We start from the raw sequence: 19,944 nt of genomic DNA, 5'->3' as shown, positions 1-19,944 counted from the left end.
CTGGGTTTAACAACAGAAGGATGTCCTGTAGAGATACCATCCTGAAAGATTGTTTCTTGAGATAGGTGTTTAAGGATCTGAGATCCAGGATGGAGCTTGTTTTTCTTGATAAGAAAAAAACGGGAGTAAAACCCCCTGTTTTCCTGGGATTTCGGTACCGGTTCTATTGCTCCCTTTCGGAGCATTGTCCGAATCTCCTGCCGGAGTTGATGCAGATGATTGGCTCTCTTGTGCATCGGTGGCGTACAAGGGGGTGTCTGAATAAATTCTAGGGTGTGACCGAATTGAACTATTTTAAGGACCCATTGGTCCGTTGTTATTTTCCGCCAATTGTGTAGATAGTGAGCAATCTTTCCAACCAGGGGAGCATCTGACAGAGCCGGAAAATGGAGGTTGTCATTGCCTACGGGTGTTGTCCTTTTCCTCGGCCACCACGTCCCCTAGGAGCTGATTTTGAGTATCCTCCTGACTGACGCTGGTTATATTGCTGACGGTACGGTTGTGATGAGGACTGATAAGAAGACGAATATCTCCCCTGTTGGTATCCTCCTATATACGAGGACTGTCCTCTACCCCTGGAGCCACGAAAAGGGGTTTTCCTGTACTGCAGAGTTCCTAGAGACTTTGCCGTATCAGTATCCTTCTTGATACTTTCCAGCGTGTCATCTATATGTTTTCCAAATAATTCTTCTCCATTGAAAGGGAGGTCTAAGATTTTGTTCTGCACCTCCGGTCTAAATGCTGTAGCTCGCAGCCAACCCTGCCTGCGCAGGACCGCCGCTCCTCCCAAGGATCTAAATGCTGTGGTCGCTATATCCATAGCGCAGTCTATGACTTCAGCCGAAGTCTTCTCTCCTTCCATGAGAATTTTCTTTGCCTCATGCTTCTCTGGATCTGGCACCAGGTTAACATATGGAGACAGGTCGCACCACATGTGCCTGTCATACCTCCCCAATATAGCCAGGGCATTACCGGCTCTTACCAGCAGAGCAGACATTAAAGAAAAACGCTTCCCTGCGTTATCCAACCTTCTGCCCTCCTTGTCTGGAGGTGTTGCAATAGGAGCAGATGGGTTCCTGGATTTCTGTTGTGCCGCCTGCGTGATAACAGAATCCGGTTTGGGATGACCCACAAGGCAAGATGGAGCATCGACCGGTGCTTTATACTTTTTATCCAGTCTGGCCAGAATTGGTGTTACTGTCGCTGGCGTCTCCATGACCTTCAATCCTTCCTTCCAGATATGAGACACTATAGGCAAAGATCGTACAGATATCCGATACGAATCTTTAAAGTCATATAGAAAACATTCAGTTTTTTCTTCTGTCATGGTCAGTGCAAACCTCTTAGTGGCTCACTCCATTAAATTATGAAATCCACCAATGTCCTCCGGTGAAGAGTCCACTGGTCTCTGCGGAGGAGTTGCAGGTGATGGGGCGATATAGTCATGCCATTCTGCACTTGTGTCCGCAATTTCACCATCTTCCTGTTCCTCATCCGAGGTATCGTGGTGTGTCGTCGGTGGTGGGGACCTAACAGTAGGTTCCGGCACAATTTCCCTCCTACGAATCGGAGTCCCTGGAACCGAGCGTTGACGCGGAGCCGACTCTACCGCCTGTGGAACGACTGGAGTCGCTGGGTATCTTCTTCTATAATCCTCCAACATTCCTTGGAGATCCCTCAACAAAGAGGATGGGACACTGGTCATCTCTTCTCGTTGTTGTTGCCGATATCGGTGTTGTTCCTGGGGTTGCTCTTGATAACCCCCATATTCTTCCTCCGAATCATCTTCCTGGTACTTGACCTGTAATTGCGAAGGGCTTCTGGCAATACCATACTCCTCATCTTCCTCCGAATCTTCCTCTTCCAGTAAGTGAGACGGTAGCAATGGGGAGACCTTGCTTGGAGATGTAACCTCTGGTGTAATAGGTTTTTTCCCAGGCCCCAACCTTTTTTCTGGTGTTTTTTCCATCGTCGACGAGCCCATCGACGATATACCCATCGCCGTTGTCGACCAAGTCATCATCGTCGACGCTACCGTCGACGTTGTAGTAACCGTCGACGCTGTCCTCGTCGACGTCGTCGTCCTCGTCGACGCTGCTGTCGACACTGCCGTCGTCGACACAGTCCTCGTCGACGCTGCCGTCGTCGACGCCGCCGTCGACACGGTCGTCGCTGCCGATATCGTCGTCGACGGTGAATTCGTCGACACTGTTTTCTCACCAGCCATATCCTTTTTCGTCGACGACGGAGGAGTTTTCGTCGTCGTCGATGGTCCTTTCTTAGTCGACGGTCCAGTCGACGGAGCTGATTTCTCCTCAGAAGGCGCAGAAGAAGATCGTTTGATGGTAATCTTGATCTTCTGAGGCGACTGTGGTGGATTTGAGGTGGCTTTTGCTCCTTTCACCTCACCAGCAGATCCCTTCTTCCCCTTAGATGAGACTAAAGGGGATTTTGAGGGACTGCGCCCTGAAGACCCTGGGGTGGTCTTTTTTGGGGCCTTCTCAGGTCTTTCCCCTGAGGAATGTGTCTGAGGAGATCTACTTCTCTTCTGAGATCTCTTAGACGCCACAGATTCCTCCTCACTCTCACTTGAGAGGATTTCCTTCCTGGATTTGACTCTCTGAAGCCAGATCAGTAGCCTTCCCTCATGATCTCTCAATGTCTTATTAGAAAAGGTACGACATACCTTACAATCAGCTGCCTTATGATCTGGATAGAGACAGTAGATGCAGTCCTTGTGAGGGTCATCTGTAAACAACCTCTTCTTGGAGCAGGTTGAACAAGCTCTAAATAATCCTTTTTTCTCTTTCTCAGACATGGTTGATGTAGAAACCTAAAAATCCAAGTCAAAATACTGTAGAAGTAAAGAGTTTGAGCAGAGCTCAAAGGAAACTCCCTAGCACAACGTGCGGTAGAAAAATCTGAGGGGCAGAAGGTTCTCTCAGGAGTGTTCGAGAGGGTGAAGAGCTCTGATTGGTTCAGGGAAAAGTTTGGGCCTTTTTTACATAACAAAGGCTATGGGTTGCAAAAGGGAAATGGGCCTAGGCCTCTTTTCAGTTTGCTACACTACTAAGCACTGCTTTGTTATATACCGGAGACTCCCGTCTCGACGACGGGGAATGATTCAGGCATGTGAATCTATGAAAGTTCCAATACTGGAGTAAGGTGAAGTTTCCCTGTTGCAAATAGTGCATCAGGAAACGTTCTTGGAGATGTGGCAAGCCTCAGGAGCAGGGTTGTCTGGAAGACAACGAATACATACTCTGTGAGGATCTGTCTTGGCCATTTTTACTCCCACAGTCGAGGCATTTATCAAAAAGGGATGGCATTTTAAAAAAAAATGTTATAACTTTATTTATTGATTTTATGAAGACAAGCAAGCAATGGTACATTGCATCAGAAAACAAACAAAAACCTCCCCCCGCCCCCAACAGTCCAACAGGCATATACAAGAATCAAAGCCTAGAGCTCCAGCATGGGATGGCATTTTTTAAGTAAAAAAACACTAGTTCCTATGATAAACTGACAGAAAAAGACAGGGACAGAAAATTCAGATGAGTATTTAAGGAAAAAGACAAAACTTTGTCAAAATAAATGCTCCAGGGTTCTGTCAGCAGGAGGTGGAAAAAAGAACTGAAGTAATGCCACCACCTGCGCATGATGGGATACTAGAGGTCTCTGGGTTCTTAAAGGAACAGCCTTTTTATAGTCATTTAATGACAGCCTGCACGAAGGCGCCGGTGGCGTCGAGGCCGAAGCACCCGACGGCGTTGGGGTCGTAGCCCCCGACCCACTAGGGCCCCCAGATGGGTTCACTGGGCCCGAAGGCGCCGCGGAACCCGTCGGAGGAGAAAGGGACCTCATGGCCATGAGGAAACGCTCGATCTCCTCCGGCGTCACGTTCAGCCCAGGGACCGGGGGGTATGGGGCCGGACGCGGCGCCCGCGACTCCCGAGGAGCCGCGTGGGCGGTGTCACCCGAACCCCCGCCGCATCGCGCGAGCGTCGCGGGGAGTCGGAAGAGCGATGATGTCTCTTCGACTTCTTGTGCTTCTTAGCTGACGACTTGGACCCGGAGGAGTGGCGCCGACTCCCGGAGCTGTGATGGCTCCGTCCCCGCGACCTGTCCCTCGACCTCCCGTGGGACCGGGACCGGGACCTCACACGGCGCGGGGCCGACTGGCGGATTTCGAGTCGCCTGCGGGACCGCTCCCGCCTGGCCTTCCTCGAAAGGGCCCGACAGTCGGAGCAGGCCTCGTCGTCATGGTCGACGCCCAAACACATCAGGCACAGGCGGTGGGGATCCGTGACCGACATGGTACGGTCGCACTCGTCGCAATGCTTGAATCCGGGCATCCCTAACGGCACCGTCGGAGTCGTAAAGACTTCGAAGTGGATCAAAAAAGATCACATAAGTTTAGTCAAAAAGTGACTAGGGAACTTCTTTCCAGATCTGCGCTGGCTGGCGCGGAAAAAAGAAGAACTGACGTCAGCACGCGGAGGCGGCGTCTAAGTACTCCGACTACGTCATCACGGCGCCCACGACACCCACGACGGACGCGGAGCAGCAGACGACGCCTGCCGACGCGCAAGGGTACTGCTACGCAAAACTTTGCGGATCCAGTCTGACGCCTGGGGATATTCTAAGGTAAGGAATCTATCACTAACGTGTTTCTTTCAGATATAAGGCTACTCTTTCCTGCACGCCTTCATCTCCATCATAAAAAAGGGGTGTAGAAAGGAAGATTTCTGCTGTTTGCAAAACATCTTAACTTGTTCTCATATTTAATGTACTGCCCTTTTTTGACTTCATGATGAAGAATTGGGATATTATAGCCTATGCATATAGGCTGCATTATTTGTCTTTTTAGTGTCTTAACAAACGTTCCTGAAGAAAGGCAAAAATCTCCACTCAAGAAGATAAATTAAAGAAGTGTTCTGGGGTCCCCACACATGGGTGGGAATATTCAAATCTTATGACTGTACATGGTAATCCCCTACGAGATAAAAAGGAGGCTATCATGACAAGGAGGTGCATGACTCTTCTGACCGTGACTGTACCCTTTCAGGGCTGAGATAGCCCTTGCTTGCCTTTTAGTTGAGGACCACCCCTTGGTAGGATTGGATCTGAATCATTGGAGGTGGGACTTGGTGGCGTTGATGGTAAATCCCAGGTTGTGTAAGAGTTTTATTGTGGCCTGGTTGTGTTCACGACACTGTTGCTGCGTTGCACTCTTTATCATCCAATTGTTTAGGTAAGGGAATACATGGATGTCCTCTCCTCGCAGGTGCGCAGCTAGCACTGCAAGGCATTTTGTGAACACTTGAGGTGAGGTGGTGATCCCGAACAGTAGCACCTTGAACTCAGCGTGTTTGGCACTTACCACGAACAGGAGGATGCTCTGGGTAAATCAGGATGAGGAACTAGACACTTTTGAGGTGATGGGCACCATGTGAAAATGTTCTCAAAAAAATGATTCATTAAGGGGCCTGAGGTCCAGGATAGGCCTCAAGGACCGTCTTTTTGGAATGAGGAAATAGAGGAAATACACCCCTTTGCTATGTAGGTGTTGTGGCACAGGCTCTTTGGCCCCTTTGAGATGGATTGCTTGAACTAGGAAGCTGGCGCTGGCGTTCTGGGGATCGGGTGTGATTGCGAGTTGGTAAGTTAGGAGGCATGGAAGTGAGCTCCAAACAGTAACCATGTTGAGTGATGTCTAATACCCACTGGTCGGAGGTGATGTGTTGCCAGGTGAGAAAGAACATTTGAAGACGACCCCTGACTGGTGTTTTGTGGGGGGGGGGGGGGGGGGGGGGGGGGGGGGGGGGGAGTCACTGCTTGGGTGGGGTGGTTCCTTTGGGGAGCGCCTTTGCCTCTACCCTTGGAACTGTTGCCCCAGTATGGTCCTCAGAAGTAGACACTTGTGGAGGGTTGCTGAGCCTGCTGACGCAAGAAGGAAGTGGAAGCATCTGGGGAAGAGGCCGTGGAGCTGCCATGGTAGGTTGACCTAAAAAAAGGACCCATGAGGTATGGGCTTCTGGAGGGTGCCCACGGCCTTCATGATCTCCATGTCCTTTTTTATCTTTTCCAGCATCTCATCAACCTGGGACCTGTATAGGTGTTCCCCATTAAAAAGCAGGTTGAGGAGATGCTGCTAGATGCCTGGCTTGAAGCAATTGATGCTGCGAGCGGCAGTGTCGGCAGCATCAAGGGCACGTGTGATTGTGTTTGAAATAAGCTTCCCTTCTGAGACTAGCACATGCCCTCTATTGTAGGTCTCCTCTGGAAGATGCTGGAGATGGCCATCTTTTTCCACTGGGCCCAGTCATATCCGGAAAACAGGCAGATGGAGTTGGCGACGCACCAGTGGTTGGATGATTGTGTTGTGATGTGCTTGCCATCAGCGTCGATAAGCTTGTGCCACCCTGCCTGACTGTGGCACTTTGCTGGAACCCTGTGCATTAGTTTGTTTGCGAGTCATACGCACCACCAAAGAGCCAGGGGTGAGTTGACCCTGGCTGTAGAGTGGGGCAGAAGGGGAGGCCTTGTATTTTTTGTCTACCTTAGGGGTGAATACTAAAATTTTACTGGCTCCCTAAAGATGTCTGAGGCCGGTTTAAGCATGCCTTTGAGTATTGGGAGGAGAGTTTCTAGCATGAAATCTTCATTGACGGCATCCCTATGCATCTTAACCTTATGGAATGAAGCAATCCTACCAAGGACCTCATGGTATGAAGTAGTGTCATCTGGTGGGTAGGGATAGGCGGGGTAGAGCTCAGGGTCCATATCCCCTGGAGGGTTCACATCATAAGGTTCCCAGGTGTTGGTGTGCAGGGATATATCATATGAGTCACCTGTGACGTGATCTCCAAAGTCAGACTGTGGTGTCCCCTGTGGAGTGTAAGGAAGAGGATCAGTAGGGAGAGAAAGTGTAGAAGATGAGGGCTGAGGCTGGGGGAGGGTAGGGATGGGATTGGTGGCTGAGGCTGTGGATGAGGGCTGGTAGCATTGTTGTGCTGCTTCCACTGCTTGGACAGCGGTGGAAGCATAAGAGCTGCCTCTTTGATGTCTGCGCTGAGGACACCGGTGGCTGGGCAAGAATCCATTCCATGTGAAGATGGATCATATTGTGCCACTGAAGGGCGACTAGGTCGTTGTGCAGCTTTTGGAGAACAGTTTCCAAAGAGTCAACGGAAAATGCTAGTTTCAGTGCAGAGGATTTCTGTGTTGGCACATGGGTTGTTGGCACCAAAAGGAGCTTTGATGCCGAAGGCCGTGGACCCAAAGGGGATTTCTGAGCTGAACTTGAGACGGATCAGCCCAAGGGTATTTAGAGCGACAACGGGAGTTTGGGAAAATATGTCTGTTCCATCACATGCAAGGCCGTGGACCCGAAAGGGATTTCAGAGCTGAACTTGAGACGGATCAGCCCAAGGGTATTTAGAGCGACAACGAGAGTAGCGAAAATATGTCCGTTCCATCACATGCAAGGCCGTGGACCCGAAGGGGATTTCTGAGCTGAACTTGAGACGTATCAGCCCAAGGGTATTTAGAGTGACAACGAGAGTAGTGAAAATATGTCAGTTCCATCACATGCAAGGTATGGCGATCACAGAGCAAACAGAAGAGCACGACCAGGTGGGGGGGCAGGGTTAGAAGTTAGCCTGATCCTCGCCCCGAACGAAGCTTTGCACATTGAGATGACGCAGGAAATGGAGGTCATGATAGGAAACAATATCGACAGGTGGGAGAGGAACAAAGAAAACCAAAGAGAAAACCGCGATGCCGTCGATTTGGAGCTTGGTAACACACATCTGAACCCAATGGGGGAAAGAAAACAATCTAACAGTGGAGCCGATGACCATGCAAGTGTTGGAGTCACCCTACCTTGGGACTTGAGAAAACTACTTCGAAGAAAAACAACTTGCACACATTGGGGCCCAACACTAGATGGCAAGAGTATGCACAGGATGTGTATCTACAGCCACACATGCCTTGAACAGTATAATTTAGATACTAATGTGGACCAAAATATTTTAACTAGTCAATTCTGAGGATATCTTTTAAGTGACATACATTAATTTTGCTCAAAGTCTTTGCCTTTCAAAGGTCTGAGCAGACCTTGCTCATGGTGGGGTTTTGCTTATTGAAATGTTTGGACGTTACCTCATTCATAGTGGGGTTTTCCCTCTTAAGGTTGCCTGCAGCTGAGATCACAGTCTTCACAGCTCTCATTCCAAAGTCATAATGGTCCTGCATCACAAACCAAGAGATAGGAAATATTATAGGTTGAAATGCTAGCCCTTAGAGAGTAGTGACATCTGATGCGAACACTCATCATAAATCATGAAATGGAAATACAGAGACAGATTGAAGAAAAAGACACAGATGCCCTGCAAAATATCAAATTCCAGCAGACAGCAAAAGATGCATAGACATAAAAGCACAATATCTAAAAACATAGCTTTTACATAGCTGAAGAAAATAAAAATAAGAGCAAAAGCAAGGCAGCTGTTATCTTGCAAGAATGCAATTTTGACTACTCTTACCTGGGAACTAAGTTGCTCAGAAGAAAGTTTAAATGTAGTAGTAATTTTCTTGGACAGAACCTTTGCATTGTTGAACCCAAAGGAGTAAAGCGAGATCTCTGCAATCATTGCATAGTCAGGAACCATCATAGCAACTGGCCGAAACAGAGCCTATGGGATCAAGTCAGAATTCCATTAGTGTAGGGTGAGCAAGTTATCTAACTCGGTGTTTTGAATCAGCTCCTATTTTAATACTATCAACTACAAAAGAACAGGGTGTGTGATCTAAGAAAGAAAATGTTCTATCCTAGTAATATTTAATGGAACTGTAATCAATGATGTTCAGACACTTGCACCAGCGGTAGATAACATTTCACAGAATAAAGCTGGAAATTTGTCCTAGAAGGCATGTAACACTTTCCAAATCTCTAAAATAAATATAAATCTAAATAACATTTGTTATTTATTGCTTACAGTATGAGAAAAAGCCAGATGTCATGGAAAATGAGGAGCAGAAGAATCCTTCACAATTATATGGAGCTATCATGTGTTTTTTTAAAACACAATTTCCATGCAGCATTCAGTCACAATGGATGGGTGTTTGTGTGTTAGCATCTGCCAGGAAAGAAAAATAACAGAGGTAGCAAGAGCAGACTAGCTCGACCATGTGATTGTTGAAGTCTGATTAGAATTTGGCAAGCTGGGTGCCACATGAGTTGAGTCAAACATGGATGTCTGTGGGGAGGTAATTGCTTTAGTTGGTGGAAGAAGATAGTGTGGGGAATACACAGGTTTTTGTGTCTGCATTTCTGTGTGTGTTTGAGTGAACACATTCATGTGCCTCGGTCCTTATGTATTTGCATGTGCATCTGTGTCAGTGAGCGTGCCTGGCGTGTTGTCTCCTCTGGCGATTGCCCTCTGAAGGAAGGTGGCTCTGTATATGCTATACCAAAGTAAGGTATAGTGTAGACAGAGTCCAGTGGATCCCCAGAGGCTAAAGTAGATAATACCTTACTCTCTTTTGTGGTAGTGTGTTTGAGCAGTTAGGCTTTTCAGACGGTTGTGTTAAACATTTGCTGTACACACAGTCAAGACATGAGAGAAAGAGTCAATGACTTACTCCGAATCTTTGTATAAAAATATTACTTGGTTTCCTTTATTTTAGAACCTAGAAGAATTCGGTTGCAGGTCAGTACCAGTTTAAAAATAGCAATACTTTCAGGTACAGTAGGGATGTGTTGCAAATAGCAATCAAAATACTTTACAGTAATATTGGAAATACGTTGTGGGGTCAATCAACAGTAGCAATACATTTGTAATGTGGAAAATAGACAGTGCAAATAGCAAGAAATACAAAGTAATCCTATGGCAGGAAAACAGCTATGCACATTAACAGGTAAGTATACAACTTACTATCCCAGGCTTCGAGCGTTTTGACCAGCACAGGGCAAGGTTCAAGGGGATGCCAAGTCTGCCCCACCAACTTGACCAGTGATGGCCGGGTGCAGTTGTTAAAGGTGGTGCCGGGAGCCTAATTTCAGTCCCTGGAGACAGGGGGGTGATTGGAGATACACAGTTTGCAGGTAAGTACCCATGGTTTCAGGGTTAGACAAGCACAAGTTGAGCCACAAGCATCACCAAGCTTACAACACCAGCGGCACAGTGGTGGACGAGTGCAGAATGCAAAGACAGTATCAGGCACCCAATGCAAGTGAACTCAGTTTCACAAAGAGGGTGCCGACTCGGACCAGAAGGCTGGACAAAGATGGCCAACGATTGGGCAGGTAAATTGAGATGTTAGTGGACACCATGGGCACCATCGGCAGGGCTCCCCAAGGTCAGGGGCTGAGGATGCGGGGTGCCTTTAGAGGTCGGGAAATCTTCACAGGAGCGAAAGGATTCGTGGTCAGGATCGCTGGGCACACTTCATTAGACAAGTGGGTCACTTGAGCTGTGGGCGTCGGGTGCACAGTGGGCAGGACTCGTGTTTCCGAAGGGCAGAGGAGTCCTTAGAGTTGGTTTCTTTGTGCACAGGGCCACTGTCCTCTGGAGTCCTTGGTCTTTAGGGAAGGCATGCAGTCCTCTGAAGGATTTAGCGGTTGCTGGGCTCATAGCACGAGTCGTCTTCTTTGAGCAGGGTCTGGAAGCAAACAGGCTGGTAGGGATAAGGCCAAGTCAGTTGCTATCTTGAGTCTTCACTGCTGCACGGCTCTTCTGTTGTTCTTTTTCATTAGGTTGCCAGGGAACAGAGGATCAAGGTTCAGGGGTGCCCCATAATACTCAATTTAGAGATGTTAAAGTAGTAGCTAATGGGCTACTCATCTTAGTGTGACTACACCCTTTGTATGCCCCCTCCCTTTGGGAAGGAGGCATCCCCTACTCCACTTGGCTAATATCATTCCATCCAATATGCAGGTTTTTCAAAGGAAGGGCCACTTCAGCTTAGGACTCCTTCGGAGTGGTCCTGGCTGTGAGGGGACACACCTCTCCTGATTACTAATTTTCCCGCATACCTTGCCACTAAAAGTGGGGCTTGGTCAGGGAGACACGCATCTCCACTAGCTTGAGAGGCCCTCTAGCATAACAAATGGAAGGAAGACTTTGAGGCTCTCTGCCCTTGAATGCTGTTGAAGCATCTCCGGCCAGATCAGGCTTTGTTTCTGATCCACAAGAGCACAAGGCTCCCACCTCAGGGGGTCAAAAACATGTCAGGCTAGTGCAGACCAGTCAGCTACACACTAGAGAGTTAGTTGTTTTTCAGGGGGTATCTCTAAGATGCTCTCTGAGTGCATTTTTTAATAAATCCAACACTGGCATCAGTGTGGCTTATTATGCTTTATAATGGAGCTGTGGAGTTTGTAATCACAGCCTCCCTGCCCAGGTACACAATATGCCTTCACTGCACGTACAATATTTGAGAATGGACTCAGACACTGTAGGGGCATAATGCTCATGCATCTATGCCCTAACCTGTGGTATAGGGCACCCTGCCTTAGAGCTGTAAGGCCTGCTAGAGGGGTGACTTACCTATGCCACAGGTAGAGGGGAGGGGTCTCTGAGGGTTTGAACAATACATGCTGCAGCCCATAGAGACCCTCTCAGGTCACAAGGCCCCTAGTACCTTTTACAGGGGGTTATATGTGTGCCCGGGGTGTGCGAATGGTGGAAACAAAGGTATAGTTTGGGAAAGAACACAGGCACTGGGAGCCTGATTAGCAGGAACCCAGTGCACATTCAGTCAAAGTTGCATTCAGAGTCAGGCAAAATGTGTGTGTGTGTGTGTGTGGAGGGGGTAACCATGCAAAAGAGGCACTTTCCTACACCCTCCATAGTGGCAATCCCTGGCATTTTATGTTCCACAGAATACTGAGGTCATTTTTTAAACAATGGCAGGCACTGCTGCCATAATTGTGGCATACCTGGCCTTCGGTAATCTTTCTTGACATAGTTTTGCCATCTATGATTTAACCATAGCCACACATCCTATACCAGTGGCAATTCTTAAAATATTTTGAGAATCCTTGGTCTAATCATGGCTGCCTTAGCATAATAATGTCCACGCCAAACATAAAAATTGCCACCTTTAGCTTACTGTGAACATGCTTGGCATTGAGGTGGCCAGGTTGGCATAATGCTACTCTGGTGTAATCATAACCACGAGCCACATATTGCTGAGATCCTGGGGCTAAGAATGGCCACTACTAGCATAATAAAACCTGCTTCTGCCATAATGAAATCCTTCCTAAAAAGAATTTTTGCAACTTCAGCCTAATGATGGCCACCACCTGGGACATAATGCCGGTCACTCCAAGGCTAGTGATGGGTGTTGTCGATATATTGTGGGCATCATGAACATTTTAGGATCCAACCTTATAATAATGTTGATTCACTCATAATGGTGGCAATCCTTAGAAAACTCTGGGTATCTTGGGTATCATGGTGTCCACTCCTATAGTAGGATGAGCATGTGAGGCATTTATTCATGTGAACACTTGATGAAAATGTCAGTGATGTTTGTGGACCAACACTGTATTTAATAACCAGTAGAACCATCAATGCACAGTGTATTTAATACCCAGTAGGCCCATCAATGCACTCATCATTTGAGTCAGGTCATGAGGCAACTCAAGACCTGAAGCTACATCCTGCCTAAAAAGAACCCGGATTAGAGGGAAAATGCTTGTGAAATGTCCAGGCCAAATGAGGAATGTGAAAGGCCAATGCAGGTTTTGAAGTCTGATTTTCTGTGCTACCCACCAGAGACAGAAGGCAGTACAGCAAGCACAGCCGTATCAGTCTGGCTGCTATAGTGGTCACCGCACAGATAAAATGTCCGGAGATGTTTACAGACAATGTTGACTATGCTTTTGTTTGTACCAATTTTTGCCTACGTTGCTCTATTGATAATTTAGTCATATTTAGGCGTGTGTAATGTGTTTGTTACTGTCAGTGGCACAAACTTGCTCAGGTGCCTGACCTACGCATTGAAAGTGTGTGCACCACACACTGATGAGAAACACAGGAAGTCAAGTCATGCATTGATATATGCTGTACTAAGCAAGGCATATGCTGCTAAAAACAGAAGCGCTGCAAATAAAGAGCTGGGGAGTGGGAGTTTTGGGGAAGCACTGCAGGAACCAGGAGAGGGGAAACAACCTTTACAACGCAGTCCATACAACGCACTACCTTTACAACGCAGTCATTACATCGCAACATCCTTTACATCGCATGCCATTACAACGCATGTCACTACAACGCATGTCATTACAACGCATAGTTTTTACCCCTACACTATCCAACACTTACTCTACTGTTGCACTCACTGGAGGGGTAATAGTCATTTTAACCCCTACACTTTCCAACACTTACCCTACTGTTGCAGTCTCTGGAGTGGGAATAGTAATTTTACCCCTACACTATCCAACACTTACCCTACTGTTACCCCCCCCCCCCAAATTATGCGATGTAATGGTATGCGTTGTAATGGTATGGGTTGTAAAAACATGCATTCTAATGGATGTTGCAATGTAAAAACTACGCTGTAAAGGCATGTGTTGTAAATGTTTGCGTTGTAACGTCTTACATGCCAGGAGAGAGGGAAATGCTGTTACAATTTGTAAGAAGATAAGTTCTGCAGGGACCTCAAGCGAGTGTGCACAGCAGTAACCTGAAGGAATGTCACTGAGCACTGGCAAAGTCAATTGGTCTGGGTTTTTAAATGTAAATGCTCCTTGATTGAGTGGCACTTTTATGCATCTGGTTGTACAGATTTCTGAGTGCATTTATCGATGGACATGTGAGTTTATGGATGATAGAATGAGTGTGTGAGTGAGTGAGTGCATGTATGTATAAGTAAATACAATGATTAGTGCATGGATGAGCACGTGGAATGATGAAAGGTGAGGTAAAACATGGATGAATGATAGTGATGTGTGTGTGCCAGGGTTGATGACTGGTTAGGATAAGGAGTGATTTCATGGGTGGCAAAGAAGAATGGTGGTGGTGGCTGTAGTTCCATTGGTCGTAAAAGGCTGTTCTCCCCTCCCACTGCTGCTTTATTCATCCACTCTCCACTTACACAGCTGCACCACAGTCACAGTTTCACTCACATGGCCAGTCACTTCTGATTACACATCCTTCCTCTGCTCACCCACCCATTCTCTCATAAATGCATTCACTCACTCAGGCACCTCTACAAACAAACTGTGCATTCATTGAAGGGATATTTCCAGATAGAAAATAGGCAGACCTGTTCAGTTCGTATTGTATATAATTCTGCATTCATTAAAAATATAGTATTTAATAAACCTCATAGTTAGTCAAAATACCTCAAAACAATTGCATAAGAACAGTGCTGCATAACAGAATTGTACAGACTGTGAATATACAGGCACCGCTGTCAGAAACCCATTCTAAGAGCCAGGGGGCAAGCAGGGTTTACTGGCTCTAACCGGGTCGGTTGAGGCCTTTTACTCTTGATGTCCTGGTGCCCGACATACTATGGATTCAGACCAACTGGGCAGAGTTCCCCTTCAGCACTTGACTCTTAGGAATAGCGCAATCCGAGTTGTCCGAGGCTCCTACCGGGGAGGTGGATACAGGGGTGTGAACACTGGATCACAACTCAAAATGTGCACAGCAGCAGGAAGTGATTGTCCAGCTAAATACTCACTTTTATGGAAAAGAGAAGTATTATTTTTTCAGCTATCAACATAAAGGTAAATATGATATTCACACACAACTACGCAGCCCCGTGAGGTCAGGGCTATAGTGTTTTGTCGGCAGTTCCCTGTGTCCCACTCCCTCCTTGCACTAGCGATTCTGGTTATTTCCCATTCACTTAAGGCAACATCAAGGGTGAACCCCAATAGTAGTCCAAGTCCCAAGAGTCCACTTCACTCTATATTATAGTCAACAGTGTTCCAGAGCGGCAGTGATATCTAGCAAGCAATGGCTTCATGAGTCGAATGGTCAGAAATCAATCTTACTCGCACCTGTACTGCAGAACTGGAATAGCCAGAGTTCTTGAGTGCTCCCTTTCTGGGGCGTTGGAGTGGCAGCAGCTGATTTAGGTGAATTTGCTGCATGAGGCCCATGCAGACTGTACTCAGCCTGTATAGCTTCTCACATGCGGCTGTGCCACTGCAGCAACCATATGTTCTTTGGGCTCCTCATGCAAAGTAAGACTCTCTCTGGTCCATCCCACACTGGTGGTGTGGGGAGGAGGGTGCAAAGACCCTGGTGTGAATCCTTCGTCCCAATGCAGATACGCCAGGAACCCCACACCAAACTCACTTCGACGACTACTCTCACCAGGTCACACGTCTTGCTAATCGGGTGACAACATCTGGCATATGTGGTCACCATAACCTCATTGTACAAAGGCCTTGGTCAAATCAGCACAGCGAAGTCCTTGGCAGCGGCTCCTCCTAGCATACAGGGTCGCAGCTTACCTCCGCACAACAGCTATGGCCTTCACACCACAGCAATCTTCTCAAGGTGGTCCCTCGTGGCATTCAGGGTAGCAGGCTCCTCACTATGCATGGGCTCTGGCCTGATTGGTACAGCGATGCACAAGGCTCACTTCCCAGGCCTTTGAGGATCGCTGACTATGTCCTGCACACAGGCAATAACCAGATGTGTGCAGCAGCTTTCACCTCACACCTCCCAAAGGGAGTCTACTAAACAGGGCTCCCCACTGAACCTTGCTTCATCCAACACTCTCCTCTTCCTCACAGGGCACAATGGTTTTGGCAAGCAGGCATGTGATGGTGCTCCAGGGCTCCAAGTTCCTCACCAAGCAAGGAGACTAGCACGCTTTGGCCTCCAATCCTGATCACAGACAGAAGTCTTATAGAGTTTCCCCTCCAAACACAGCCCCTCTGACTGCTTGGGGTCTTTACCTCCCCTTCTTATTGTCTATAGTCTATTTCCAGACACCAAATGTGATTTAGAGTCTGAGTCTTCGAAATGTATGCTGGGGTCTGCTTCCTTTTGAGGTGTCCACTGCTCTGCCCTCTCTTCCTCTTGAAAGCAGTCTATCACAGCATGAGTGACTCCAAATATGATAGCTCCACAACCTAGGGCATGGGAGTGCATTGAATTCACACCTGGATGTGAGCCACAGTGATATGTGTATCAAGCTGTTAGACCAGGGTCTCATCCCTACTCTTAATGATACCCTTATTAACCCCATCTCCTTCCAGAGATATGCCCAAGCACCTTCCTTGTGATCTCTCTGAATCAAGGAGCACTCATTGAAGAGTACGGGGAAGCCTGGTTCTCCCCTCTTCAGTCTGGCCTACTCAGCTTACAAGAATACAACATTATTGAAATCTGTCTGAGGGGATTCTTGTACCTCCTCATGTTTCACCATGCAGGCATTAGGCTCCCAAAATGGAACCCAGAGTCTGCCATATATTGTGCCATTCACAGGCACACATACACACAGTACATGCATTTAAAAAACACATAGTGCACAGCACTGTATACCTCATGTACTGTCCCACTCACAGGCAAACATGCATCCAGAGCATGCATATACCATGAACACACCACACAGTATTGCATTACCCCTTTATTGTACCCTTACAAGACACTCATGCACCCAAAGCATGTACACCACTTATGCGCTGCGCAGCACTTCACAACAACCCGATGTAGGCCAAGGGACGAGTTAAACAGAGAGTATCAAAACTTTGAGTGAGTGAGCCTGTAGGCCTTACTCCAGTGACAAATGTTAAAGAGGACCTGCTGACTCCTACTGATCACTACATGGTTTACGGCCACCACTTCACTCATGCTGCTTAGCTCCTAGTGCAGGCAGTGGTCTTCCACTGCTATGAGGGCAGCACTTTGGGTGCCCCTCCCAGTCCAACAACAGCAGAATCACTATGTCATGGTGCACACGCATGATCCATGCTTTCCTATGACAACAAACATCAACATTAGGGATCCAGACAGAAGTACAGCTGGGGCATTCATAAACGTGGTGCATATCCATTACCATGCAGAGTACTTCTCCATCCCAACAACCCCAACAATATTTGACTTCAGGTAACCACTAATGCCTTAAGTATATTAGAAAAGCAACTACTTGTGTAAAATGTTTTTTTTGCAATATCCCCCAGTACTTCTCAGCTAATTTTACAGTAGCTTATGTGTGTCTAATGTTCCTTACAATGCCGTACCATCTAACATAGTAAGTCCTTTTGGAGCTTGTTAGACCTGACATCCATAGTCAAGCTACCAAACGTTTAAGGACAGATTCATTTACTGACTTTTGTGGTTCACCCTGACCAGGATTGTGGTTGTTGTCCTTCCACCCACCTCAACCAACAACTCAATTTCTTACAAGGCCGTTGAAGCCTTGTTTAGGACAGTTCAAGATCCAGTAAACATGCCATGCCACAGGCAGAAGTCCAGGCTTCCCCTACCTTTAGGTTGTCTGGTAACTCAGTGCGACCAGCATAGCCAGGGTTCATCGTGATAAACACAGCACAGGAAGGTATCAGTGGGATCTCAACACCTTCAAACATGAAACGGTCCACCTGTGGAAAAAAGACAAGCATGAGCCTGAGAAAGGAGACAGGCTGGCATTAACTGGAGAGAAACTGAGAGGAAATTTGTGATGTGGTTTTCATATTTGTTATAGTTATCTCCCCACACCTTAGTTTGGAAATGGATTTCTGAGAGAACAAGGAAAGATAGAGTCAACTACTGGTAGGATCAGGTACTCATTCCAGAATAAAATCATTGTTAAGTCTCTTCTCGAATTATTATGTATATTTATCAATCCCGTTTTCATCACTTGCTTTCTTGCTCAGACATGTGTTTGTGGAATAAGTGTCACTAATGGAGAATATTTACGGGGAAAAACTGATTCCACATGAACATTTGTGAATCACTTAGTGAGCCAGGCAGGAGGACCACTTTTCAAGAAACGTTTGCAGGAGGAGAGATTTATCGTCTGCATTTCCTTTTATATGTCCTACATCATGTGTTTTCTCTGTTACCATTTAATTGACAAAACTGACACACAGTTATGTTTTTTAAAGGATTTTGAGGGTAGTAGAAGGTTCATTTTCAAAACACCATGAATACTGAATTAAGTCCATATTGTCCAATATATTGCAAAACGCATAGATTCATAGATATTGCAAAATGGCTTAATAGTGTATCAAGTACATAAATAATAATAATAAGGATGCCTAGGTTGAATCTTTATATAAAACCCGTCAAGCAGCAGCACTCTCCAGAACTGGATAAATCAATTGTGGTTACAAGTAATCAAAAAGGTTGGCAATAGCCCTAGCAGGCATACAATTTTCATTTAACAAAGCATATAAACAGAAAGACTCCTCATAGTATCAATGTGTGTGAAGATCTTAATAAACTGAACATACCAACAAAGGAGTAAGCAGGATATCAATCATTAGGTAAGAGAGGGAGAGAGGGTTTGAGGACAGTACACAATGACAAAAGTATTTATGGAAAAATAAAGTTATTCTCCAGGGGGACATTGTTGAGTATCTTTATTTTTCTCTAGGTTTCAATTGTTCCCATACCGTTGGACATGACTAGGAAACTCCATGCTTAGTTTTAAAAGTATTTAAGGAGGCATTAATGACACCATTGGTCATTCTGCGAGTAATGGTGGAACACTTTATCCAATGGTGAGGAAGAAAATGAATTACTTACCTGTAACTACGGTTTTCCAGTATTGGTATAGATTCACATGCTTGAATCATCACTGTCGTCAAAGTAAGAATCCCATGGTATCATTACAAATGCAGTAAATGCTATACCATAGGCTACAATGCAATGAATAGTCACTATAATAGCCTATCAGCATTCTTTTATAAAAAAAGAGCCAAAGTTGAACTAAAACGAGTCCGATAGCAGCACCCTGTAGGACCCTCCCCAGAGAGGCTGTTTCCTTCAGACTTTAAAGCACAAGTGGAATAAGAGTTATTTTTAGTTGAATAAGGAAAGCCTCTCCGGGGAGGTTGCAAGTGAATATGTGAAAGATACCAATACTGGAGAACCGTGGTTACAGGTAAGTAACACGTTTTCTTCTCCAGTATTGAGGTATCTGTCATAGATTCACCTGCTTGAATCAGAATAACAAGCAGTACGTTGGTTATACAAAGCAGAACTATAGGTTCCCTTAGAGGATGGTGTGTAACAAATTCATGCATATTAGCCTTTCTATAATATAATAGTTACATGCGTATACAAATCAGAAGTGATATATATATATTATACATATATATATATCCTATATATATATATATATATATATATATATATATATATATATATATATATATATATATATATATGTGTGTGTGTGTGCATGTGTGTGTAGCAAGACGAAAAGTATGTCCATGATAGAGGCTTAGCTTATTGAAAAAGATGATGTAAAACCACTTGTTCTACAGCTGAGTCACTGAAGCTTGCCAAATCTAGGCTGTAGTGCTGAGTGACATTTTCTAATGTAACAACATCACTGTTTACATGAAAGGTTTACAAAAGCCATCTCCTCCTCACTTGTTCAACTCCGCCAGAACTAGTCTCAGTGAAGAAACGTTGTCAGAGCCGAACAATCACTTCCAGTCATTTATATTAGTACATATACAGCCAGATTCATCATTGTCCCGTTTTGCGAGTCCTTAATAGCGATTATTAAGGAATCGCTATTAAGGACTTGCAACATGGGATTCATGTAGGAATCGCAAAATACATTGCGATTCCTACAGCTTCCTTATTTGCGATTAGCAATTTGCTAATCGCAAATAAGGATGCGATTTCAAGGGTGCAGGGGTGTCCAAAGGACACCCTGTAGCACCCCTGAAATGTGAATTTACACTGATGTTGTGCACACACATGTCCTAAGGACATGTATGTGTGTAAC

At 46.1% G+C, this 19,944-nt stretch overlaps 1 protein-coding gene across 1 annotated transcript in view; it reads right to left on the bottom strand.

The window, feature by feature from the left end:
• Positions 1 to 19,944, bottom strand: part of DNAH1 (dynein axonemal heavy chain 1) — an 822,394-nt gene that overhangs the window by 211,375 nt on the left and 591,075 nt on the right. Inside the window, exons 31-33 of the mRNA XM_086939555.1 lie at positions 17,465 to 17,578; positions 8,550 to 8,699; positions 8,167 to 8,253 (exon numbers count right to left, since the gene is read on the bottom strand). Of these exons, the coding sequence (XP_086795681.1) occupies positions 8,167 to 8,253; positions 8,550 to 8,699; positions 17,465 to 17,578 (351 nt within the window). The remainder of the gene's footprint in view (positions 1 to 8,166; positions 8,254 to 8,549; positions 8,700 to 17,464; positions 17,579 to 19,944) is intronic.

Source organism: Lissotriton vulgaris, chromosome 9, assembly GCF_964263255.1.
Source record: "Lissotriton vulgaris chromosome 9, aLisVul1.2, whole genome shotgun sequence".
Taxonomy (NCBI): domain Eukaryota; kingdom Metazoa; phylum Chordata; class Amphibia; order Caudata; family Salamandridae; genus Lissotriton; species Lissotriton vulgaris.
Note: the sequence above shows the minus strand (reverse complement) of the source record. Positions and strands in the feature narration are given on the sequence as shown.